The sequence below is a fragment of the Scardinius erythrophthalmus genome, assembly GCF_964197995.2.
Source record: "Scardinius erythrophthalmus genome assembly, chromosome: 12".
Taxonomy (NCBI): domain Eukaryota; kingdom Metazoa; phylum Chordata; class Actinopteri; order Cypriniformes; family Leuciscidae; genus Scardinius; species Scardinius erythrophthalmus.
In genome coordinates, this window is record NC_138232.1 from 9014890 (window position 1) to 9041634 (window position 26745).

The 26745-nt window shown below is 38.6% G+C and overlaps 1 protein-coding gene across 2 annotated transcripts in view; it reads left to right on the top strand.

The window, feature by feature from the left end:
* Positions 1-1390: 1390 nt before the first annotated feature.
* Positions 1391-26745, top strand: part of pdzrn3b (PDZ domain containing RING finger 3b) — a 98128-nt gene continuing 72773 nt past the window's right edge. Inside the window, exons 1-3 of one of the 2 annotated variants that reach the window (XM_081381309.1) lie at positions 1391-2314; positions 5849-5935; positions 7782-7889. In XM_081381309.1, coding sequence (XP_081237435.1) covers positions 1601-2314; positions 5849-5935; positions 7782-7889 — 909 coding nt within the window. In that variant the 5' untranslated portion in view covers positions 1391-1600. Of the gene's footprint in view, positions 2315-5848; positions 5936-7781; positions 7890-26745 lie in introns of those variants that run through there. The other variant, XM_081381312.1, reaches the window with a different exon arrangement.

Sequence of the window (26745 nt, forward strand, 5' to 3'; positions counted from 1 at the left end):
TGTAAGCTTCTCAACTGTTCTGCATAAGCACACAAAACATGTATCTAACGCCAGCTTTATTTAGTGATTTATGCTTTTTTCCAGTAATGTGTTTTCTCAATTGGATCTTAAAGGGTAATCACTTAAAGATTTAAAGGGGGGGTGAAATGCTATTTCATGCATACTGAGTTTTTTACACTGTTAAAGAGTTGGATTACCATGCTAAACATGGACAAAGTTTCAAAAATTAAATTGTACGTTTGAAGGAGTATTTCTGTTCCAAAAATGCTCCTTCCAGTTTGTCACAAGTTTCGGAAAGTTTTTTTCGAGTATGGGCCTGTGTGACGTCAGATGGGGCGGAATTTCCTTATACGGGTCCTAAGGGCGCTTCTCCCGGAAGATCGCGGGCGCGCGCAACCGTAGACCAGAGCAAGAGAGCGAAAGCAGTACGCCCATCAAAGCGCTCTGCTCGGCTTTTGGGAAGTCAATGTCACCAAAGAAGTGTGTTTTTGGTTGCCAGGGCAAGACAACCCTGCACAGATTCCCAAAGAACCCAGCGTTAAGGGACCAGTGGATGGAGTTTGTTTTTCCAGAGCATCAACAGAGTTGTGCAAGACTGTTTGTTCCCTGCATTTCGACGATGATTGTTTTATAAACAAAGCCCAGTTCGACGCCGGATTCGCGACGATCGTCTAATGCTTAAGGATTATCCCAAAGATAAAGGTTCACGGTCGTGCGTTGGAACTGCAGGCGGTGAGTAAAACTGCTTTTCTGCTTCAAATGTCTGAGTGTTGTTAGTTATCCGTGCATAAGCACAGCTTTAGCTCTGCTCACACGGCACGCCCCCAGCCGCTCATTTTTTTCCGGAAAGACTCGGTACAGCCTATCTTTCTTTTATAAATATAATAAAACTAAAGACTTTTTGGAGATTTGAAGGATGCAGTACTACTCTATAGGTACTCAAGATTAACATGAGATTGACTGAAAATTAGTGTTTCACCCCCCCTTTAAAGTTGGCATGAAATGGAAGTTGCGATAGTATTTTTTTACTTTTTTTACTCATTTTTAGGTGAACTATCCCTTTAAGGCTGCAAAAAAACAGTAATACAATACAATATAATTTATTTGTAAGTACTTTAAATACTATATTAAATAAATATAAATGTAATGACTTTCAAATAAATCTGACTGAAAAATACTAGCACTGTTCTAGCCTTCTGTTTTATCAATCATTAAACCTAAAACCTTTTGATGTAATGTTTCACTTGAAAAGTGTGCTTGCACTATATTTCTTTGTATAAATGCCACTTGCCTTGATATTTTGTTATCTAAGAAGTGAACAACAGTCATACATTTTAAGTTTGGCTTAAGAGTCAACTTTTTAGTCAACTTGTTGAGTGCGCAGTTCTTCAGATAGTTACGGTACCCAAATCTGCAACACTTCTCTCCCCCATAGGAAGTCTCAGGCAATTAGTTCAGTCAGTAGAAGTTCTCGTACTAGTCTACTCAGTTTCTCTGAGCTCTTCTAATGACTTAGTCCGAAGAGCGTTTAAACCCCTGTGCTATTCTGTGGGAGCCCCGGTTCTGCTTTTGGATCTCTCTCTATATAAATATATAAAAAATGGGATTTGAGTTGGATCGTTTCAAAGGGGCTGTGGACCCAGACTTCAAATGCAACTTGTGTAATAAAGTTTTGGAGGATCCTCTCACTACCCCGTGCGGTCACGTCTTCTGCGCCGGCTGTGTGCTGCCGTGGGTCGTTCAGCAGAGCAGCTGCCCGGTCAAATGCCAAAGGATCTCCACCAAAGAGCTCAACCACGTCCTTCCTCTCAAAAACTTAATATTAAAGTTGGACATTAAATGTGACAATCACGCGCGGGGCTGCGAGAAGATCGTCAAACTTCAGCATCTGGCGGAGCACGCGGAGATGTGCGATTATTCTCCAGCCAAATGTAGGAATAAGGGCTGCAGCGAGGTGCTGAACCTTAAAGATATGGATGCTCACATGCGTGAATCGTGTGATTTCAGAGCGGTCGGGATATGCGAGAGTGGATGCGGATTGATGCTCACTCATAAGGAGCAGAAGTTGGACAACCACTGCTGTTTGAAAGCCCTCAAAGTGCACAACGGCGCGCTGCAAGGGAAAGTTGTCAGCTTGGATAAGGAACTGAAGAAACAAGCTCTGAAATCGACTAAAAGAGAGAAATCACTTTTGGCGCAACTGTCGGCTGTTCATAACGAGCTTCAGATGACAGCGCTGAAGTATCAGAAGAAATTCACGGAATACAGCGCCAGGATTGACTCGCTGTCAAAGAGTCTCTCTCCACCGTGTAAGGTAAGAGAACAATCGTGACAGCACTTTAATAACACTCACAAATATTTATAGCAACCATATCCACTACTACTACAATAAAACTATGGTAAAACGTAGTATTGGCCACCATTATTAAACAACACAAAAAGTCTGAACGATTCTAAAAGCTTCTTGCACTGCGTGAATGGAATCTCTTAATAATTTATAGCAGTTTTACAGTACATATTTTGGCAGAAACTTGTTGGTACATTTTAATGCTGTCCGTTTCCTTAACAAATGAGCTCTTTCTCTGGAAGCCTGATTTTTGGTCCAATTTTCTCTCAGAAAAAAAAGAAAAAAAAATGTATGAGGTTTAATTTTTTCTCTTCTCTTGTTTATTAAATGTTGGGACACCTATTTATTTATAGTTTTATAGTCAGTGTTGTTTAGATTTAAACTCTTTATGGACTTCCATTTAGGCGATATCACTCGAGTGTAGGCTACTGAAATCGGCTGTGAATGGGCGGTAGGCAAGATGCTGTGTAACTAATCACAGCCTTATTATTTATATAACTAATATTAAGTGTGATATTGCTTTTATTGGTTTAGACACATGCTTGGACAAGTAATTAGTGACTTGTAACTCTCAAGCAATTATTGGGCAGTGATTTGGTATAGTTCTTCTCCTCCAACAAAAGTTCCAAAAGAGGAAAGCCAAGCTCCAAGCAAATCGCATACTTAAACCCTGGCCTGGAACAACGTTTATAACTGGAGCGAAAGGACGTTTTTCCATCAGCGCTCTACAAAACGCAAACTAGTTCAAAGTGCACATTTTTGAAAACAATACCATTGTCTCCATGTAAACTACAAAAATGCTAATTTGTGAAAACAGTAAAGTCATGCGTAATCCGTGTTCTGTAGAAGGTAGCCCTTTTCAGCGGTGCGCTTCTGTCCTTCGGTTTGTATTTCCACAGCATGAAGGTAAGATCTTACAGATTTATGAATGTACCGCTCATTTTAAATCTTCCCAGTCTACTGACATTTGTTATGACATCCGCATCCAACTTTACAATGTTCATGCTAACTTTCGCTAACTCTGCAATAAGTAAATCCACTTCACCAGCTAATTACTCTTCGACAGCGATGCCATAGAAATATACAGAGCTACCCCAAAAACGGAAGTTCAAACACAGTATTTCAAAGATGGCTGCATGCTTGTTTCTCTGCCGCATAAGGTGTATAGGCACGTAGTGTTTCTTTATAAAGTGTAATCGCCAACTACTGGCCTGGCAGCAGAATACAGAGATTTTAGTCATTTTTACGGATCCGTGTGAACTGGGATCGCTTTGACATTATCGTCTGTCCGCAAAAAAAACGCATAGGAAAAGCTTTTATGTTTTTAGTACATCGTTGTTGTGTAAATGTACCCTTAGAGACGTTTTTTTATTTACACTCTTTGGGGAATATCATGTTATTATTATTATTGCTCGTTGATATTGTTGTCATGCACATGGGGTGCATAAAGTTTTTGATTTCGGGTGTTTGCTGTTTTTATGATTCCTTCCAAGTTCCAACCCTGAAAGATGCGTTACTAGCTGGCTTGCAATGTAGACTTCATTGGTTTTAATGGAACTTTCTAGTTTAGTATGAACTTTATAGTATAGAAAACATATTGTTATAGCCTATAGTGTGCTACATTATTTTTAGGCGTTTAAAGACGTATATTACATTTTGTGTCCTTCAGTTGGGTAGTTAAACAGCTTTTCACTGAGGGAACACTCAATATAATTTCCAATGTAGGTACTATATTTGCACAATAGACTTAAAATGGTAGCATATTTAAAGTAAAATGATAGTAGTTTTATACATTGTTGTCAGTAGGCTACATCAGTACTTGAGTGGTAAAGTACATGCCAGTGGTAAAGTGATGGTAATACTAAGGTACTTTGGTGTAGTGTAGGCACTAAAAAGATACATCATGCCCAAATAATGAAACAACGACTTTACTATGGCACTTTTTTTTTTTTAGTGCTTTATGTCCTTGCTATGCCTTAAATTAAGTACCATGACATCTTCTGGCATGTGTGATGCCCTTCAGATTAGCTATAATATATCCTCACCTCAGGACTCCATCAGAGCATGGAAAAAGTCTGTGAGTTACACTTGTGACAGATAACCTCCCTTGACCGCTCTATGAAGGAGCATGAGATCCTAAGGCAACCTCCCAGTGAGCGAACATGTTTATGGGCTCTGAATGATGCCTTAGTGCCAGTGACTGCCTTCCTGCAGGGGAATGAAGTCTCTCTTGCTGTTCCCATCACATGGTTCATCAGTCAAGTGAGTTGAAGCAGGGCTGGGAAAGGAAGGCGATGATGGGGAGCTGACATTTGCAGGATTGGGCCTGTCTGCTGAATGCTGGGCTGTTGATCCAGCTGCTCTGGAGGAAAAAAATGATATCACAAGAATTTTCGTATCACCACTAGAGCATTTCAACACTTTTTATGCATTATCTTTCTATATGTTTGTTTGTTTTTGCCATTCAAGAGAATTTATTCTTTAGATGAGTCATCCTCTGACATTATTTGTACATTTTTATTATATACAATTTAACAACAATGATGTGCATTTATATTAAGTGGTGCCGGACATTGTTTCCCATGGAATTATGGGACTTGTTCCCATGACCTGGTCCAGCGGGATACATTCCTTACTTGGAGACGTACATTGCATACACTCAGCAAAGATAGTAAAGAGGACACTGTACATGCCTGCCATTGATGTCTGTATTATATTTAGACACTGTATTCTGTGGCACACAGAAATGACAGCTGCTTTAGTCTCTGATTCTATGCAGTGCACCCTAAGCGAGGAATAAAATGCTGACTCCACTTGTTTGTCCACGTTCCGCCGTTCATCTGTCGAGAGAGCCGTTTGCTGCAAATGTATTAATATACTCGACAAAATGAGCAGGGAACAAGGCCTTAACCCTTAAAGCCACTGGCCACTTGACAGCTCCTTTTCCAAGATGCTTTAAGCTGAGATGACTTATGTATTTTGCATGATGTTTAATGATTGTAACAGGTGCACTTCTGTCACGCACCACTTTTGGTCTCAGTCAAATGTAAATTGTGATACCTACTGATGATTTAAGAGCTTGTGCTATAAAAACACACCCTGAAGGGTTATATTTGAAATAGGGATGTCCTAGAATCCTAAATCCGAATTCGGAAAGGCACTGAAAATGAGTAACGCATTCTACGGAGCCCCTGAAGGAACACGGTTAGGCTTGCTGCGGTAGTCAGTTACATTACAGTACATCAGATTTCACTTATCACTTGAAGATAGTAAGGAGAGATGACTGACATGTTGATGTTGGAGGATTTAATGTGCAACAGATCTTGTAAAATGCCAGTCATTTCCTATCCAAACATAGTATTTGGCTTCAGGCATATCCCTAATTTGAAATATTTAGTTTGGAAGCTCAGATGTTTCTACTTTCCGAATAGAAATAAATACATGGTTTTAAAGACGTATGTGTGAATTAATGGGCCATTTATACCGTTCCTTCTTTTTCAGGGCGGAGAGACCAAAAGTGTCATGGCTATACTCCATCGTGATTCTGGATCTTTAGGCTTCAATATCGTTGGAGGAAGGCCATGTGCGGTAAGTTCAGAAAGATTTGCACCTCCATCTTATGTGTCCTTGGCTCATTGTATTTTCTGTTTCAGCCCATGATTGTCAAGGTTTGCTAAAGGACATCAAGAGGGGTTTTGTGAAGGGTTTTCCCTAATAAAACTGTTTGGGAATCCCAGATCATGCATTTTTAAATATTTTACATATATTTAAAGGCCTTAGATTACCTCATGCCACAGCTACAGTATTAGTTTCTCGATCTAGTCTTAACCAAAACAAATTATTATAATGATAAACAAAAAAAAATATGACACAGACACCTTCAGTATCTGTCAGGTTATTTCAGAATCTCAGTGTGTCACTGGATGACTCAATTTAAGTGGGAAATTGCAACTGGGAAAATACAGACATAAATTATATCTTTTGTATACAGTGCCACTTTGGTACGTCAGTCCACCCTGAAGTGGTAGTTGTGGTATCCATATCAGTGTGAATGAGCACCAAACCCTTTAAAAAGTGTTTGTTTGTGGTTCGTCTGAAATAGAAATATGACGCACTTTGGTCTGAACTGGACTTTTGCAGAAAAACCTTCCAAAGAGGAAAACTATTACAAGAGCCAAGTTTCCAGGGCTTCTTCTAAGACCCAGATGTAGCCTCGTCACAATGATGAGGCTTTATTTATTTGATAAAAATACACAACAGTTAAAGCATATAGCACAAATTGATATGGCTGAGTTAGTTTACCCTAAAGTAAGTGGAAGAGGTCGGTCACTAATGAATGAAACAAATGGCTGCGTCTCTTAGCAACTGCACAACTACTTCAACGTGGCCATGACCCCTCCATAGCAAATGTTTGACATGCCAGCCATCCTGTCTGCTTGTAAGACCTTAGATCTGTTTCTAAAACTTAGTGAGCTGACCACTTGGGTTGCATTTTAAAATGTCAGTCTGGCAAAGGCTCGTAGGAAGCAAAATCTTTTGCAGAGTTGGGAATACCAGAATGCATTTCAATGAGCTCTGTCAATAATGTGAAAGAAATTGTAGTTTTAAATTTCAAATTTTAGTAGCCACCCAATATTTGTGTGTGGAATATTGGTGTATTTGTATTACATGGCTCTCTGATTCTAATTAATTAATCACTGAACTGAGGAGGCAATTTGTATATGTTGTATATTTAATTTAGTATATTTTGTATTTAAATATTACATATTTTCATAGTTTTTGGAGTATTGCATCTTTAGTTTAGCAACTATTTTTGTTCTGTTACTGAAATTTGGAACAGAGTTTATGTCGTTTTATTAGAAAAGAAAAGAAATATTATGTAGGAGTAGGATCCTCTGGCAAATAAAGATGTTGTTTTTGTCGTTGTAATGGGGAAGAGGGAAGGGCTTACAGTAATTAACTGCAGAGTTCACAGTTTGACTTCCTGCGGTTTCTTAAGTATTCCATTAAAAATTACAGCACAGTGTCACACAACATGGCACAGAGGTAATGTGGTTTGATGTGGTTGGGAGGTGGGTTCAACGATTTTGGCAGATGTTTTGCTATAACCTTCCTGTCCAGGTTATATTTTCATATAATGAATGGTGAGCATCTTTTTATTAATCTCTTAACACCTTAAATATCTCACAAACGCAATATGTTTTCCATTTGACAGTGTATTTGCAGAGAAGCTGAACAATGGAGCACATTGCTTTGTACACCTGCAAACAATTATTTGTGTTTTGGATGCGTCTTTAAGGGAGTCTGTGTCTTTATTAATCATTTTATTTATTTGCAGTAAAAGTGTTTTTGCATCTGTAATACTTACTAAAATGTTTTATTGGTTAGTAATTCTTTTTTGGCTAAATATTGCTGCCTTGTTTTTGGATTGCAGGATAATAAAGATGGCACTTCGAATGAAGGAATCTTTGTGTCGAAGATTGTGGAGAATGGACCGGCGGATAAAGAAGGAGGTTTGCAGATCCATGACAGGATAATGGAGGTAATTGCCTCTGCTTTAAGCCTGATACCGTTGCCTAACCAAGGCACAATAAGAGCCAATCATAACATATTTTATATACGTATACAGTTTTGTGCATAACACAATGAGATGTCCAGATATCCTGTCCTATGTCACAAATGTGGCTGATTAGGACAGAAACTTTTGTGTTGCGCCATGTTAGGACACTATTTTTGCCAATTATAGCTCATGCTGAAAGGAACAGTTGTACAAACTATGTTGAACCCGTAAATAAAACAATATTTAAAGCATTTTATACCTCGAAAATGGCTTTAATGTAACAGCTTTTGCAAGATTCTTGTTTAAAACTTTATCTTTGAGCCCTGATTATTTCAGAAAGTCTGCATTTGTAATTTGTTGGACGCTGTATATACTGACTTATAGGAATCCTTCCTGGCTGGCATCAAGTCAGAAGGCTCTCTTTTACCTTGGAACAAAATCTGGACTATTTAAAAGGCCAAAAGTTCCCAGTGGTCACTTTTGAGGGTGCATAGAAAGTCAGCCCTACAAAGGTTGCTTTTATAGCGGCATGAAACACAAGTATGGTACAACGGATGCTTTGAATTCGCTGTAGCGTGTTATAACTATGGCCTGGGTCTGTACAATTGTTTAGCTAAGTTAATGTAAATATTTTCACTTCGTGTAGTCGAATCATCATTCAACAAAATGGTAGCTTTCGCCGCAAGATTTTTTCCCCTCAGGAGTTAGTTAACAACATCACTTTTTGGTTTTAAGATTTATTAATTTGCGCTTGACGTCAGTATTTGCGCTATGTTGGATGAGGAAGTCGTGTCTGCTCTTATACTAACATTTAAGAGCAGCCACATGCAGTGTGCTAGCCGTAAGTGTCTTAAACTCTCCTGTTCGTTTAGATATGCCGTAAGCCCTTGAGACAATGGATAGATTGAGCCACCAAAGGCGACAGTAATGCAGTCGGCGCCTGGTGACTTAAGACCACTAAACTGGCCCTGCTTTGGATGGGGAGGGAGGCGTATGAGTCCCAGATTGGTTAATGCGTTGGGCGGAAATGTGCTAGTATGCCTTACTTGGAGGAAGGGGCCAGGGTGAGGGGAAAAGCTTTGGATTGTGCTTAGCATGCCAACTGCTGCTTTGCCGTGATATCTGAGAGTGTTTCTTGTAGTTTTTGTGGATGTCACCTACATCTCTTTTTCTTTTTCTTTTTTCTTTTTTTTTAAAAAGGACATCAACTTAACAATACATAGATATTTGAGAAGGGTTATCTGTGACTGGTTTAGTATTATCATTGTAGTGTACAGTAAGCTTTTTCAACAAGATATTTTGCTCTAGGATGGCAATAGACCTAGAAAGTCACTTTTTGTCTTTGTCTTTTGAATAATTAAGGTGAAACAGCATGCGTGCCAGAGGATGTAAATGCATAAGGAACATGAAGCACAAAGCCCTAGGTCAGTCTATTGAGTAAACCTTTAAAATTTATAGTCAGAAACTCTCTCCCACAATGCAAAGCTGTTCCCACCCTGTGCTGTCTATTTGGATCATGTGTACATGGGAATAACGCTTTCTGCTTCCTTCAGGAGATTTATCGGTGCTTTTAAAACTACTTTAATAATGTTTCTGCCTTTTGAAAAAGGTGTAATAATGCTTTTCTGGCTATCGGTGACACCTGAGGTAATGTTGTGCTCTTTGAGATCGAAATATGGATTGTAGGTTTACGTCAGCGCCTCAGGTGGTATCACATATTTAATTATGTTGACTTGAGAAATGATTTTCTGTAGAAATATAATCACAGGGGAAGAATTAATGCAAAATGGCTTACAGCAGTTTTGTTTCCATTGTAATTTCAGTTGTGTGTATCTAAACCAACACCCTGTAGTCCCATCCTTTATAGCCCATGAGAGTTAGACTCAGCTGGACTTCGCTCTTTAAAATATGTGCCTCTGGAACCCTCCAGGTTCCAGCACTCTTTTGTCTCTCTTGCTACATCAGCACTTTTTCATCCATCATATGGAGTATCCATTTATCTCCTCCAAACCCCCCCCCCCCCCACACACTTCATTTGGATCCACGTGTATTCCTTGGCGATTGTGCTCAGATGCTTTAAAGTCTGCATGAAACGGGAGTTACGATAGTTTTTTCTTGTTTGCTATTGCAGCGATCTCACATGAGTGACAGGTTATCCTGCCCTCGCGCCAGTAAACACGTCATCAGAGAAGAGATGAGATGTTTTTGCAAGAGGGTGGGGAAGTTATTTTGATTAAAGATTATAAAGGCACATGAATTTTTCTGCTCAGATAAATAATTTTAAATAATTTGCATCTTGCAGCATGTTGTTGATGTTACATTATGACATCAGTATTGGATAATTATTTGTGAATGATAATTTCATTTTTAATTTCAGATTACCTTTGCCGTTATCTATCATGTCATCACTCAATAACACTGTTAAATTTAAGCAAATCTAAACATTTATATAAATTTGACTGTAGATTATAATGTTGTGATGCCTTAATTTACTATTAGCGTGTAAAACTTGTTTTGTGATTTATTTAGATGAAATCCTATTGAATTTTAATATCACCCATTCATTGACATGAAAATAATTATTGGCTTGGTATCGGCTAGTAGGTGTGACCCTTTTTTTTCTTTGGCAAGGAAGTAACCACTTTTTCTTCAGAAAATGTAAAAATCTAGTAGTTTCCCAAATATATGCCAAAACCTCTTTAAGTCAATTTTATGCTGTTTACCATTCAAGCGAGAGACTCTTGGGTGACTAGCATCTACTGATCAGTACAATGAGTTCTTGAGTTGCGACAGCATCTCGGCTGAGAGCATCCAGGCGGAGCGTGTGAATTTGTGTCATAGGGCGAGCAGGGCCATCACGGTATTCAACGGGCTTTGTGCACATGTTCCTGACAGCAGCAGTGATGGGTGACTCACTGAGCGATCATGAGAAATTCCAGCCAGGAACACACTGCACAGATCATCTGGCCCTTATGTAATAAATTTCACTAGAATGTTTTATTGTTCACGTCTTACTAAGAGTGAATTGGGAAAAATCACAAAATAGCCCCGTATTCTTCATATTCTCTTGGCTATGTTGACTTCAAAGATGTCATGTGCACGTAAATGACATGCTCATAAAGATCTAGAATCTCCCACGGTCGTCTGATGGAGGAGTGTCATGGCAGATGTCCTTGGTAAGCACCAGAGAGACAGGCTCAGATAATTCAGCGGATGAATAGCGCCTTGTTTGCCGGAGACATTTATTTTCTCATAAAAAAAGATGTAAAAAGGGAAGAAAAAATGGTGCTGTGTTTGCACTCCACACTGTTCGAAAGTTTTCACACATAGTAGCCGAGTTTGCCTGCGACAGATTGATTTATGCATTGGATTTAACACAGCTCTTGTGTTTGGAAAAACATCTTATATGGTTTTTTTATTCATTTTTTTTAACAGGGACAGTGCACATAAATAAACATTTCAGTAAATGCTCAAGAGTTAGCCAGAGGCTATTTTTCATCTGTAGTATATATTTAAAAAAAAAAGTAATTTATGGTAAATTTTTGATGTAGAAAAAAAAGTTTAGAATTTTTTATTTTAAATAAAGTGTTTAATTTCTATACACATGCGTAACCAAATGGTGGGGGACAAAACAACTGCTATTTAAAGGTCCCATGGCTTGGATTATTTTTATTATTTTATAATGTTTCCTGGGGTGCCCTTATAATGTTAGTATGTTTTTTAGATTTTTTCATAATTTAGAAATAAAAACCTAACCTGAGTTTAGCCTCTGATTTGAACGCTCTGTTTGAAGGGGTGTGTCTGTGTGAGACTTGAGTGTAAACGCCCACTGCTGTGATTGGCTGACATGCTTGCATATGAAACAGCTGTCATACGTTTTTACTATTACACCTATTGAGATTAACGAATTTAGATCTATTCCCATCACATAAAAGGTTGCAGTGATGAGCATTGAGCAGATGACAGTCTGTTGATCACGTGAATGAAGATCTTATCATTGCAACGCAGTTTCTGTGCTCTCACTAATGCTTTCACCAATGCAAACATGATGTAAATACAGTAAGAGCTTTGTTGTGCAGTGTAACAGCGTCGTTGATTTCATAATGAGTGTGTCCAGATAAACTCGCGCTGTGTGATTGACAGCTTGGGCTATTGGAAAGGGATTGTTCTTTGATGACGACATAAGAGGAAGATTCCAGATTCGACCATTTGAGCTTTCATTTTCTCAAAGGCGAAGCGGGATACTTGGTTTACACCTATCACAATTTCAAGCCACTGCCCATAGGCGGGCTAGGGGAACACATATTAATGTTAAAAAAACCTCATTAAGTGAAATTTTCATGCCATGGGACCTTTAAACTGGTTTTCCATACTGAAGCCCAGTCTGCCATTGTATGGTAAAACAGGTAGTATTGCGCCACTCTCCATTGGTTGAACCAGAGGTTTACATTGCAGATCTCTCAAATAAACAGAGCAATGTTAAAGTGCTGCAGAGTCACAGTGTTTACACTAGTCTGGGGAATCAGTCCGCAAATGGCTTACTCATAGTTGTCTCTAAACATTTAGCTAGGATAGAAAGTATTTTAACCTCAACCAAATTATACGCACCACCTTTAAGAATGCTGTTTGACGCAGTTAACAATTTCATCTCAAACTAAGGGATGTTGGGAACACAGTACATGGCTATAGTACTGTACCTTCAGCTTTCAATGTGTTTTTGTCACAAAACCATGGAAAACCCATGTGTCTTGATATCCAAGTGTAGATCATGGCTGTCTTCAGGAGCATTGGATGTGTTGGGAGTAGGAAGAGGTCATGGAGATAGACCGGGTTGTAAATGTCACCTTGTAAAAGCCTGCAAACAGACAAAGGTCAGAGGTTGAACAACAACCAGACTTTAAAAAGCAGCTCCACTGAGAGGCCAGTGTTTGCCATCTGAAAGAAGCTAGAGCTCCAGTAGTAACAGAAGAGTAGTTCTCTTTAAATAAGAATTAAGTATGGCTGGGGAGATTTGAGATATATTTGCAATGATTTTGTTAATAATATTAGTATGAGTATATATTAAACATCACTTTTAATTAGCTATTATGTTTCCTAAAGATCATTCCAGAAAGCTAGTTTTGCGTTCACTTCTTTGTCACGAATATGAGTGTGCTTGGACAAATATCTTGACATAGATTTTATTTATTTTTTTGCAAGCTGTTAAAACAGGATTCGTCAAAACTAACATTCTTTATTCATCCATTTGAGTCAAGCATGTGGAATTTAAAAGACTGAACACCAACGGACAGGGCATATGGTGCCATGTATAACGTCATAATGTTTAATAGTCGATTTCTTGATCTAGAGGCAGTCATGTGTAATTTGCATGTATTTGCTCATGTGACGTCACAGATCCCACAATATCCAAGCTAACCATTTTTGGAACTTGGTTAAATAATTAATGTTCTTTATAATGAGGAAGATGTTTTAAACTGTGAAACTTGCGGGATGTTTTAATGGTACAAAATCCTATGTTAAAGGATCAAGAAAAATGTGATTTCTCATGTCATTGTTTTTATTATCCAGCTTTGTTGTCTTGTTATAATTTTGCATCAAATATGTATAATGCATGTGAATGTAACTTTAATATCAGCAGCTTCTAGTAACACCGGTGGTTCCTTATCTTTTTCTGTCTCCATATAGCTGTAAGGTTACCCACAGTCCACCACTTAACACCCAATGGTGCTTTCAGTTATTTTAGTGTGTGCTCGCTGTCAGATGTGGCGTTAAATGGTGTGAGGGGTGAGTGGCAACATGAAAAGAGTGGCAGCTTGAATAGATATGTTAAGAGTCTGGGGCCCATTGCTAGCATGCAGATGAGTCCTCAGCCCTTTTGAACTCAGGTTGTTAGCATTCTTGTCCATTGATGATTAAGAAGAACCTTGTAGATCAGACAGCTATAATGAAGGACAGAGGAAGAAAACATGTATACAATGTGCAGTTGGATTTATAAAAAGGGAGATTTTGGATGTCCTGTGTTTTCGAGATGTCCTTGAGGGAAATTTATTTCAACCTCAAATAATGCAGTTTTTGGTCTGCGATGAATTCTTTTTTTTTTTTTTTCTTTTTTTTTTTTTTTTGGTTGGAGTGGTTGTCCTTAATTCACCTGTCATTCTTTGATCTTAATTCTTTCTGAAGTGCTATTTGAGTAAATATAAAAACCTAAATATATATATAGTTTTTTTTTTTTTTTTTTGCAGAAGAAATGAAGTCTATTTTGTACCATTAAGATTTTTTTTTGTTAAATTGTGCAATATTGTATATCATTTGCACAACAAATTTCCCAACACAATTCTCTTTTTCATAATGCATCTGGAGTCTAATCTAAACACTGATTTATTTATTGAAGTTTTTTGTAGTTCTATGCTTATTCATTATTCTCAGTACAGTTAATACAATATTTAAACTAAATATTTATAATAAATATTTTTTTACTAAAATTAACTTAAATTAGAGACAGTACATATAATACTAAAACTTTTTTTTTTTTTTTTTTTTACAGTTATGAAATTGTGTTGAAAAAATATCTATTTTGTAATTTGTTTAACACCTCTGTAACTCATCCACTATACCCTCCACTAAAACAGGCCTTAACCTTAATCTGTCACACTCTGGACTTTATGACCAGCTTGGACATTTTTAAATCAGGAGACCCTGTTCTTAGTTTCCTCAGGGACATGAAGTCAGGTCAACCCAGCATGGGGCCGCCCTGCAACCTCCAGTCTTCACCTTTCTTCCACTGACAACTAAGATATCACAGCACATGTCATCTTTAGTTTGGAATGTGTCACAAGGTCTTGTGTTATTTCTGACTGAGTCCAACAGAGCAGTCCAGAGGTGGCAGTTAGTTCACTGTGGGCAGTATCACATGTTATTTGGCATCTGATTGCAAGAAGAAAGCCTTTGTCAAGGACTTTATTGGATTTGTGCCCCTGTCTTTTTTTCTAGATGGAAGTGAGCAGGGAGGAGAGTATAGGCAAGTAAGACTGTTAGTCCCAGTGGTGAGTTGCTTTCCAGTTGACTGGAATGGCTGACTTGGCTATTACAGGACATTAAATCCAATGGAAGTTTTAAAAGGGATATAATAGGCTTCTGGTCTCAGCTTCTGTAATAGCAGTGCATGGTTAAAATGGACAGTCCTGTGGTGCCTGTATGAAGATATTTAATGTGCACCTAAAGTATACTTGCAATAGTTCCACTTTAGCACAATCAAATATACTTAAATATGTCATTAGTTGGACCTCAGCACTATTTCCGGATAACTAAAGTGCATTAAGTACAAAATTTAGCAGACTTTATATTAATTTAGTATACCAAAAGTACAATTGCAGGATATTTATATTAAGTACATATGTAAATGTATTTGTAGTATACTTAGCATAAAATACATGTATTTCAAGTACATCAATCAAATATAATGACAAATAACTTGCATTACAACAATAATAATATTAGCTTTAGTAGTATTGTAACAATTTCTAAAACATCTGTTAACTGGCCACATACACTTTATCATAGTCCAATGCTGTTCATTTTAAATTGGGCCAAAAATAGGCAGATTAATCCAGTCAGATAGCAGTCTATTACTATTCCTTTTAGCCCAATATAGAACTTCTTGATATTTGCTGTCAAGGATTCGCTTAGTCTGGCTTAGCCTACTATAAATGTGTTGTGAATTCTGTTCAGCAGGCCTTTTCCCTATATATAGAAGCCATAGGTATAATTTATAGCATCTAAAATGTTTTTGGAGAGGGGAATAGGCAAGTATAATTAAGGTTAATTGTCTTTCCAATCAATCACCAGGCTTGTGTAAACATATCAGTAACAATAGTCTCAGGTTGCCTAGCCAGCTGCTCTCACAGTCAGACCCCATTAGCCCCCCACCCTCCATGCAAGCCACCCACCCCCATAGCCTCTCTAATTAACTACCCTCAATTAAACTCTAATAGGCTGATTAACAGACCCTCGGTCGTGAAGTAATAGGCAGTCGTTTCCTTGTAGTTGCCCTCAGTAATGCAGACCAGACCCCGGGCCTGTTAATTACAGCCCACTTTGAGTGCCCTCAGCAGGACCTAAGAAAATGTAGCCTGTCCAAGTCTGGAAAGTGTGGTGGATGTTGAAAAAGAACATGTCTGCATTATGGATTGTTTCAGCCATCTGTAATTCAAAATGGGATCTAAGAAGAGAATGCTACCACAGAACACTTTCTGCGGTAAGGCCACTTGTTGACTTTCGCTAGGCTTTCAACTCTTGGCTCTGTATATCACAGTAAATCAGTAGTAATGGACAAATCATCATTTAATTTTATGCATATAAGGAAACTTGTAATTTTTTCAGTGGCTGGCTGGGTATTTGAGTTGACATCTTATCGTCTGTGATTTTCACCAAATATGGTATTAGGGAGTCAGATCAGTTATGAATCCATTCACTTTTATGAGTACACATGAACACAGTCTTCCTGTTTTAAGTCTTGGATGTAAATGTAATTTTCTTCTCACTACCTCTTTTTATGGGTGTACAGCCACAGTGATCTTGTAAATGTACTTATTGAATGTCTGTTCTGTAATTTAAGCTTGGTTTTCACCATATTTCAGCAGCTAGCTCATGATTAAAGTAAGCATGTCAAAGCTCAAGCCGAGAATTGAAGTCATATTTCCTGTCATAACTCACCAAAGTACAAGACTACTCTTCTTTGTCCCTCCTCCCAACATATATATAGTTTTGCTTTGCTCAACATGACTATTGCAGTGCCAAAAACATATGCAGACTTGAATACTTGGCCAGTGCAATGCAAACATACAGTATGGCCTAGCTAGTGTGCATTGTTGTGTTTACTGCACCAGTAACAGTCACCACCAGTAGGGGCCTATTGATTTGATTTCCAATGCTTTAGACATTATACCAGGTGTGTACCATTCTGGTAGCTAGCTATACACATGTCAACTGTTTAACTAACTTTCCCAGCAAGATTCTTTTCACACTAATTCCGGCATGTCAGTAGTTGGCATGTAAACTGATCATAGAAGACAGTTGAGGCAGTGATGAAATGTAGCAATGTAATCTACTTGCTTTGTGTTCCAAATTGCATTTTGGCAAATTTTGTGAAACTGAATTGGCATAGCTAAAAACACACTTATTTGCATTGTTTGGGCCCAAGAATACTCCACTGTGAATATTGTAGCCTATGTCTCATATCAAGTTTTTTTCCAGAATTTCACGGCAGATGAGATTCAGGAATTGTCCTGAACTCAAAAACTAGATATCTTGTCATTTTGGGATGTTTCTAGCCTAATGTCCTGGCTCATGGACAAGTGAGGTCAATATTAGTCCATTTGAGCCTTCTCTTTGGCTACAATTAACACATGGTTGGTCTGAATTTAATGGTTTAGATCTTTGTATTAGCTGGCCTCACTAATCAAACTCCTTTTGAATCCAGCAAACATGGTTTGGTGTAGAATTCCTTCGTTTCTAGCCTGACAAGCTTTCTTTTCAAGAGTCGTTTAAGAAAGCAGTCTTTCACACACCAAACAAAGTGGAACCAGCAACCGCTGTGCACACTTCTCATGCAAATAAGCGCAAGTAGAAAACACTATTCCTAAGTCATGTTATTGTCCCTGTGGACCTACTGTGTGCGTCCCTGTTCCACTGAAAGAGTAGTCCTTTCACACGTACCTTCTCCATTTAATTGTAGACTTCCTACATCTTTCAGTCAACAGAGAAATTTGTTTTGACTTAAAGGGTCATTTCACCCATTTGAACATTGTTTTTTATTTAAAGTGGGTCATATATGTAGTCGAAATGTAAAATAATTTTTGAATTTGGTGCCTTCGTGACCGAGAAAAGACAAAAAATAACTTCAGAACGCATTTGTATGAAAGACAACAACTCCCACAATGCACCACATTGCACAGCTCCGCAAGCCACTCCCACTAATCCAGAAAGCGCATATCTGCCTATAAGAGAAATCACTCTTCCGTCTACAAGGCTAGCTACTACCAGAGCTTGAAATTCATTTCACATTCACACAAAATGTCTAGTTAGTTGGCGAACTCATATAGTGCATTACTCCTCGTTTGTATTTCTTTCGAAAAGGTGAATTATTGCATGGTACCTGGATGTTCAGTCAGAACATATGCGGTGCGAAACTAGTTCTCAACACAAACGTCCGTGTCCTCGTCTGATTCAGAGATTTCGTCCAGGAGAAATTGTCATCGTTGAAATTCTTTGCCGCAGACGGACTCTATCTCTGTGTTCGTAGCGGTTCGTAGCTGCATTGTGAGATCACCGGCGCCACCAGTCCGCCCTAACTCGAGCCAGTCCGGGCTCCTCGTCCGCGGCAGGCAGGTCTTCTGCCTCGGCTGCTCTTCGCTATAATGCGGCTTGTAAAGGTAGCCACAAACACCTGATTCAAGCATCAGACTTCCGAAATCCTCTTCTTCTATATCATATTGAGCACTCTCCTCCGCTATTGTCATAACTTTACATCTGTCTCCACAGCGCCTGTTAGCTTAGCTTCAAACAAGATGGAGGATATTGCTTTCAGTTTCAGAGAGTAAAGTCCCACCCAATGATCTGTAATAGGTCTGTAGCGTGAGCGCGCCCCACCCTGGGAAAGATGAGAAACTAGTGTCTGTAGTCTTAACAGAAATCCCCCCCTCTAACACTTCCTCCTACAATGACGCAAAATGACGATTTTTGCGTCATTGTAGGAGGAAGTGTAAGAGGTAAATAACAGATTTCTCCCGTCTCAGGGGAAAATGAGAGAGTGTTGCACGACCATTCAATAGTATGACTGGGTTTCTAACAATGCAAAGCTTAATGCAAATGGGTGAAGTGTCCCTTTAATGCATCAAAGTTTGGGGAAGACGTCCAATATATTCTTCTGTTGTGACAGTGACAGTATAAGTAGCCTTCTTTTTGTGTATTATAAATACACATTAAAGTTCTCCATCCTCAATAGCTGTTCAAACGTTTGCTCAACAAGAGGGATACACCATCAAGTTAGTTGCCATGGACTACCAGCTGAGCTTCTTATGTCAAGACCAACTATCAAAGTTAAGATGACAAAAGTATAATAATTTTAACTCTCGGAATTTTGACTACAGTAGGTTTAAGCCAGAAACTAGTCAAGAAATCAAATGCCTTGGCAAGTTCATGGTCCTCTTGTGTTTTCTTGATGTGTGTTCTTTTGTTACTTACTGATAGACCTTCAAATGCAGGGGTGTCCATTCATTCCTGATCCTGTAAAGCTACCTTCCTGAAGAGTTTAACTTTAACCTTTATTAAACTTGCCTGAACCAGCTACTCAATGTCTACAGAATTACTAGAAGCTTCCAGGCAGTTGTGTTGGAACAGAAGATAAACTCTGCTGAAAAGTTGACCTTCAGGAGCAGGACTGGGAGTTTACACTAATGCCTTCTGTATTGGCCCTTGGACTGAGATTGCAAAACTTACTTGTTTACATTATGAACTGTGTTCTGATTTATTTAGAAATTCAACAATATATGAAGTAGACCTGCGTGATTAAATGTTAAAAGATCACAATCTTGATTCAAGCAACCATGCAATCTTGTTCCTAAATGACAATGATTCGCCTGTGTCTATTAAACCTTTGACAAAATCACACCGGAACATTCAAATCTGCGTTGGCACTGCCACTGACCCAGAGTTGTCATGAATGAAACCAGTAAACAAACAGTCTTTTCAACTACTCAGTATTTCTGTTACTAATATTCACATTATCACAGAAGTACTGGGATAAAAACACTATAGAGCAAACCACCTTTTGAAAGTAACTTGGCACTTCAAATAACGATTGTATCATTTACATCGTTATGACATCAGATTCTGGATAAATTGAGAATCACAAAATTGTTTTGTTTCACACAGAGATCACGATTCTCCCAACAGACAACTAAATAAAATAACATGGAATTTACTAGAAGTTCTGACAAAATGTGAAGTTCTATTTAAAATGCTTAATTAATGTGAATTATATATATATAAAAAAAAACTTGGGTTGAATGAATGATTCAATGACTTGTTTGTAAATACTTCATGTTTTATTACTGGATGGATTTTTATGAATCTCTTGAATGAATAGCATGAAGTTGAACTTGCATAAATTACTTGTGGCTTATAAGATGGGTAAAGGCTTTCATTTCAAGTTGGTTCAAGCCAGTTGCAGTTTTTTTATAACATACCAGACACTGCGTAATTGAGATGTGCAGCCTGGTGACAGAGTGCATGTTTCTTGTGAACTGGTTATTTTAACCATTTTGGATTGTTCTGGAAATTAAAACATGCAACCCAAGGGCAGTACTGTCCTCCAAGACCATTTCAGACAATGAGTCACTGTGGACCGCAGTTTAAACTTTCACCTGACCGCAGGCAAGTTTTAATTTATTAGTTTTCCAACAGAAATCTAGCCAAATCATTCACTTTTATTCTTTCTTTTCCATTTGTCATCAACCTCATCTGTTACTCTTACTGTGTGAAAACAATCATTGCTGTGTTTGAGTTGGCAGCACCTCAGAGCGATGTGGAACTGGATAAAGAACAGGAGAACTTCTGGACACATTGTGACTGGTTTTTGAGGGTCAAAGAGAGGCAAACAACAGAGGCTTTGGTCAAAGTCTTGTACTCTTTGGGCAAAGCTGTATGGCCTTGCACTGCAGACGGGCCTTTGTGATGGAGTTTGGCAGTGTGATGGGGAGTCATATTGAGGGTCAGACCTTGGAGATGTCGAAGAAACGTTAGGTCAGACATGAAACGGATGGATTGAATGGCTGCTGATTGCCATGGTGGGTTTAGTTGCTGTAGGAGAGGCGGTTTAGGGTGGAGTAGTATGAGAATGGATATAATGGATTCTGTTGGACTAGGTAGGTGGTGTTAAATAAACCTGGCCACATCTGCAGCAGGGCATCAGGTTTCTCACACGCCGGGCAGCTTGACAAGTGCTCCTTTGTAGACTCTCTCCCCTCACCTCGCACTCTCTCCGCACCACTGTTCTTTTCTTCCCCTCTTTCTCCTGCACTGTCCCTTTCTCCTCCTCTCCTCTCTTTTCATCCTCAGTATCCCTTTCTTTCTTTCTTTCTTTTTCTTTCTTTATTTCTTTCTTTCTTTCTTTCGCTCTTTTTGATGCTGTTTCACTGATTTTCGCATGGAAATTCTGAAAATTCCCATAGTCTTTCATTAAAGGAATCCTAACATATTTTTATGACATCCTATAGTCAGTGTTTTTCCAAACAGGTTATTAGCAGGAATATGATTTTAAGGAACGAACAGGAGAGGAACAAATCTCTGTAATCCAAATTTAGAGATGCCCACTTTAAATGCAGAATGAGACAGAGTGGAACTAATCCATGAATACCATAAACATCAATAGAAGAAATTAAGGCAAAATCCCTTTTTTATGAAACAGTGTGAGAGGAGGCATGACAAAATTGTCTTGCAAGATGAGTATGTGTGTTGATGTGTTCTTTCTTATAAAGTCAATATTGTTATAAGATACAAGATATCCTATCCTAGGTAGAGTTTGAACTTTCACTTGATGTTGCCTGGAAATCAAAACTTCCAGTGTTTTTAATGTTAGTAGTCTTGTTTCAGATGAGACTTTACTTTATCAGGTGAACATTAAGAAAACCTTGCTACCTAACTATGTGAAACTGCTGCAAAAATTCCTTGATTTGGAGCCAGAAAAATGTAAATCCTCTTCCAGCTGTCTTCCGACTCTACGTCTGTTCTGGATCTAAGACAGAGCAGAAAAGCACAGGAAACAGCACCATGGATTGGAATTTTCTCTAATGCCTTGAGAAAGATCAGAATCTTCTATTATAGATCTTAAAATGTGCTTAATCTTACAGGTAATGTGCTAGTTCCCTAAACATTTCTTCATTTAGCACTTCATGTAAACTGGTTACGAGCCATTTGATTTGTTAGCGTTGTTAATATGACAAATGCTTGTCTGTACTTTTCCCTCTCGTTTAATTCCCCTTAAGTTTCCTGTTTTATTTTTAATGCGATTGGAATCCATCACTCTAATATTTTCAAACATTATCACTTTTACAGGGCTTATAAAATGAGAAACACATGTTTGGCCACATTCTGAAGGTAAAAAGTATGTGTGTTAAAGAAAAAGAGAGACCAAGACACTCGTTCTTCACAAACTTGAAACCTTTCCTCAGCAGATTTGTCCACATTCCTATCTGAAGGTCCTTGTTTCTGGTGGAATGTTTTTAATGTCGCCAGTTAAGGAAGAAACGATAATCTATAAGCGTCTGAGCTTTGACTTTCATGTCTTAACAGCAAAATCAAATTTTCATTCCACAAGCTGTGACCTAGGATGAATGTTAGGGCTTTGATTACTTTGACGTGTTAAAAAAAATGCAATGTACAGTAGGTTGTGACCTTTCCAATCAAAGCCAACTGGAAGGAGTTTAGTCAGTGGTAACAGCAACAGGGGTTTAACCGTAGTCTTTAAGGAACTGTTACCTTGCATAGTCCATCCATAACAAATCTGTTTTGGCAGATTGGAATCTGTCAATGACTGGTTTGTTTTCAGAGCATAGTTTTGTTTTATCTACCATTATTACAAAACATCAGTATACAGCAGACTATCTCAGATAGACTTCTCGGAAGAGAGATGATGTTTTGGAGGCAGTCCAGCTATTCTTCAAGAATCATTGTCAGCACTTTCAAAGACCATAACATCTTGCATGTTCTGACGATCTCTTCTGTTTTGGGAAGAATTTGCACGGTCCTTAGAACGTCGGTCAATTTTTTTGTAAGCATTTGTAGTAGGAATGAGCAGATTTTTGTGATCATACGGCTCTTTCATGTGTGACCTTCGGACGACTCTGCTCTCCAGGACTCCCTAACGAAGCTGAGGGTAATCAGATGACAAGGTGGGCGACTGGCGTTTGAATCACCAGCCTTTCAGATAGAGCTCTGATTGAATGAAAAAAAAAAATCAGTCTTGGCTGTATGCCAGGTTTCTAGAATCTACAAACATACATGTCCCAAATGTTGGCTGATGTTTGATGTCTTATGGTTTGCTTAAAGGCACAATATGTAACTTTTTTGCTTTAAAAATAGCAAAAATCACTATATCTATGTTATATATATTTTTTATAGTTGTGTACTTACATTATCCCGACTGTTTCCAACAACTTTCAAACCAGGAGAAATTTGAATTTAATTCGAAGACACGTCCCGTTTCTTCATTTCCGTTTTGTCGCCGTCAATGGCATCATATCCACATTGTCCCTGGTTTCCGCTCGTACTGCCATAGCAAGCAGAGCCCTCTGATAGTAACCAAATGCCGCTTTTCCACTGCATGGTACGGTACGGCACGCTTTGGCGCATTTCCACTGCATGGTACGGTACGGCTCGGTTCAGTACGGCTCACTTATGGCGCATTTCCACTGCATGGTACGGTACGGTACGGCTCGCTTCGGCTCGCTTTAAATGGTACCACCTCTGTTGAGGTTCCAAGCGTATCGTACCGATACTAAAATGTGACGTGAAAACACTGCAGATCACTGATTGGTCAGACAGAATCATCTCTACCAGCGTCATTGTATTTACAACACGAGACACTAAACCCGCTAGATTTAAATAGCCAGTAGACAACAGCCAACCTGTTTTAAAAGTATTTGCTTCAAAAAAAGAGTATAAACTTTAAAAAAAGAAATGGCTGAATCGTGGTCAGTGGACGAGGTGCAGACGTTCCTCTCGTCAGTTGCCGAGGAGTGGATGGGGAAACACGGAATGAAAAATTCACATTTATTATGATGTCATGGTAGTAGAGACGGCAACTATATAACAATCAGTCCCACCCACTTTGAAGCGGTACTTACTGCAGTGGAAAAGCAAACGAGCTAAAGCGAGCCGAACCGTGCCGTAACGAGTCGAGTCGTATCACGCAGTGGAAAAGCGAAGCGAGTCGAACCGTACCGAGCAGAACTGAGCCGTAACATGCAGTGGAAAAGCGGCAAAAGCGACTGACGTGGACCACTGTGTAGTTCGCAATGTCTATTTGCACGCTGTTGTTGTTTCGTTCAAACATTATGGACCATGGCAAGCAGACTTTGGATAAAAAAGGACTAAAACGAGAATCAATATCAGCGCGGTGTTTTTCGAGATGCCGAGAGCTCCCATAGACAGTATATAAACGAGAGCTCCACGTCCGAGACTTTGACCGCTCCTACATGTACTTTATTAAACAGGTGAGCACATTTACATAAAACTAATCAATCTATATAGTTCAGCAATGATAAAATGTTAGAATATGATCTGTATGTTATTCTAATGTTGATCTAGCTTACTGCTAGTCTCATACAGACAAACTAACACATAAATTTCAACACATTCAAATGCAGTTTAGTGTGATAGTGTAACGTTAGACCAGGTGAAACAGCGCTGCGTTACCTCACAAGTTTAATTGGTCTAATAAACTGACCTGTGAGTTGTAATTCTGCACTTGCGTGTAGTTCGGTAGAATGAAATGTCCATATTCCTTTTATATCTGCGGGACTCGCGTTGAGTGTGGAGCTAATAGCTGTCTCTTAGCAATCTCGACCTGCTTCATATCACAGTCATGATAAAAACATTGATTTATTTACTCATCCATAAACATTATTAGATCGGTCGGCTTGACGTTGACGACAAGATCCATAACTCTTAGCAAATGTTGCGTCATCAAACTACGCCTTTGTTATTGTAAATAGGTTAGTGACCCCTAGTGGCGAAAAATTCCATGCTGTACGTTTAAGCATTACTCAAAATATTTCTTTCTATTATTTGACTAGAAATGCACTTTATAGCAGAGGACTGTCCATTTTGGCTCATGTTAAGCAAAAATGTGCTATAAATGTGCAGTTTTTACAAATTCATGCTAAAGGGTCCTGCAATGTGCTCAAAGGTTTAGTGCTCCATATGATTGTATCAAACTTGGTGTGCGAATTGCTTCACTTATTCCATTGTGGCAAAGTCTCTCTCCAGAATGTGTAATCCACCAGGTCATATATTTTCATAGAATGGCTTAGGAGGACCACTGAAGTCCTTTAGAAATTTTTGGCAACCATAAGGAGGGTGAAACATGCTCTTGCAACTCCTGGAAATGTTTTGCTTGTGGTCGGACGGGCTCATTTATCATGAAGTCAATTAGATAGAAGGCCACAGACTGGCTTGGTAAGTAGAAGAGACTGTAATTTAGGAATATGAGAGGCAGTTCTTTGTCAAATGCTTGCGTTTTGGTAATTCTAGTCTAACTCTCTGGCCGCACAGTAGTATGTGGGTGCTGGCGGTGACGTGCGGTCGATGAATGAGATGACGTGATTCACGAGCTGTGGGGATCCAGACTCCTGACTCCAGTTTGGACCCAGTTCAGTTATATGCTGTGTGTTGCAACCGTATGGGGGGCCAGTGCAAATTCCCATACATTTTAGTTTTTGCGTCTATGTGTGTCTTTGCATTCCAGTCTCTGAAATGGCCAGAGAATTCACTGACTCACCCAAAATGTCTTTCTTTCTCTCTTTCTTCCTTTTTGGAAACTGTACTTTTGATTAATGAGGTAAGTTTCTGGAAGGAAATGTGCAACCCTGAGGTTCTCCGATTGAAAAGACCAAAAAAGATTGACCTAAATGCTACGTCTACAGAAACTAATGTCAGAAACCTCAAAGACCTCTGTTTTGACAATACTTTGTACTTTGTTTTGTAATGTCATGATCCATGTTGAGTTGGTTGGTCTATTGTTACAAAAGAGAAAGTATATCTGCTAGTTTTTGTCAAGTTGATTTTTTTTTAAACGAATTGCTATCAGTCGATATCGGATATATACTCATTGATATTGGTTATTTTATTATGCATGATGATTTTATATACTATTTTAAAAGAACAAACTATTTTAGAATACTTTTCAACCATCATCTAATGCTCACTTAAAGTCAATTTATAATTGTAAATTGTAAACACTTATAATTAAGTAGCACAGTTTAATATAATCTTTAGCTAATCTATTTTCCACACTGTACATTATAATATTGTGATCGCTAAATTCACTTTGATTGATTGTTTTTAGTTTCCAGAGTTTTAGTTTTGATTTATTTAGACAAAATTGTATTTTAATTAATATATATTAAGAATTTTAATATCAGTCAATAATTATGAAATAATTATTATGGTGTATATGAGCATATATTTGGCATGAACTAAAAGCCTAAAAACTTCAAATTGGGATTGAGATCTTCAATGCATCCTGTTCACCGCATACAATCCATTTATCTAAATTATGTGACTTTGCTGAAGAATTATTGCCTGACCTAGCACAGGAATCAGCACACAGTTCTTTAATCCCACAAGGATGAACATGTTGCAGTGTATGCACATTACTTACGCTTATACATGCTCATCGAGTTGTTACATGATGAATTTCATATGTGGCTGCACTTCTGATGTGAACAGATCGCAGTACTCGGGGTCAGAGTGGGCATTTCTGTCATAACTGAACTTTTGTGCAAGGAGAGATTGTGTCTGTTTTCAGGTCAGCTTGTGGTGAGATGTTTGGGAATGCTTGTGTGTTCTCACAGCAGCTGCGTACAGCCAATATGGGCTTGTCGGTGTTGGCGCAAGTCTGTTGTGTAACTTCTGAGCAGGACTGCACGTGGATTGGCCACATTAGAAGGTTCTGTTTTCATTGGCACTGCTGTTGTTTCTGTGAAATCAGGTGGCATTTTTAAATTCCCAGATGACTGTGCATCCCTACCTTATTCACTCGCATAGTAGAGACTTCTAT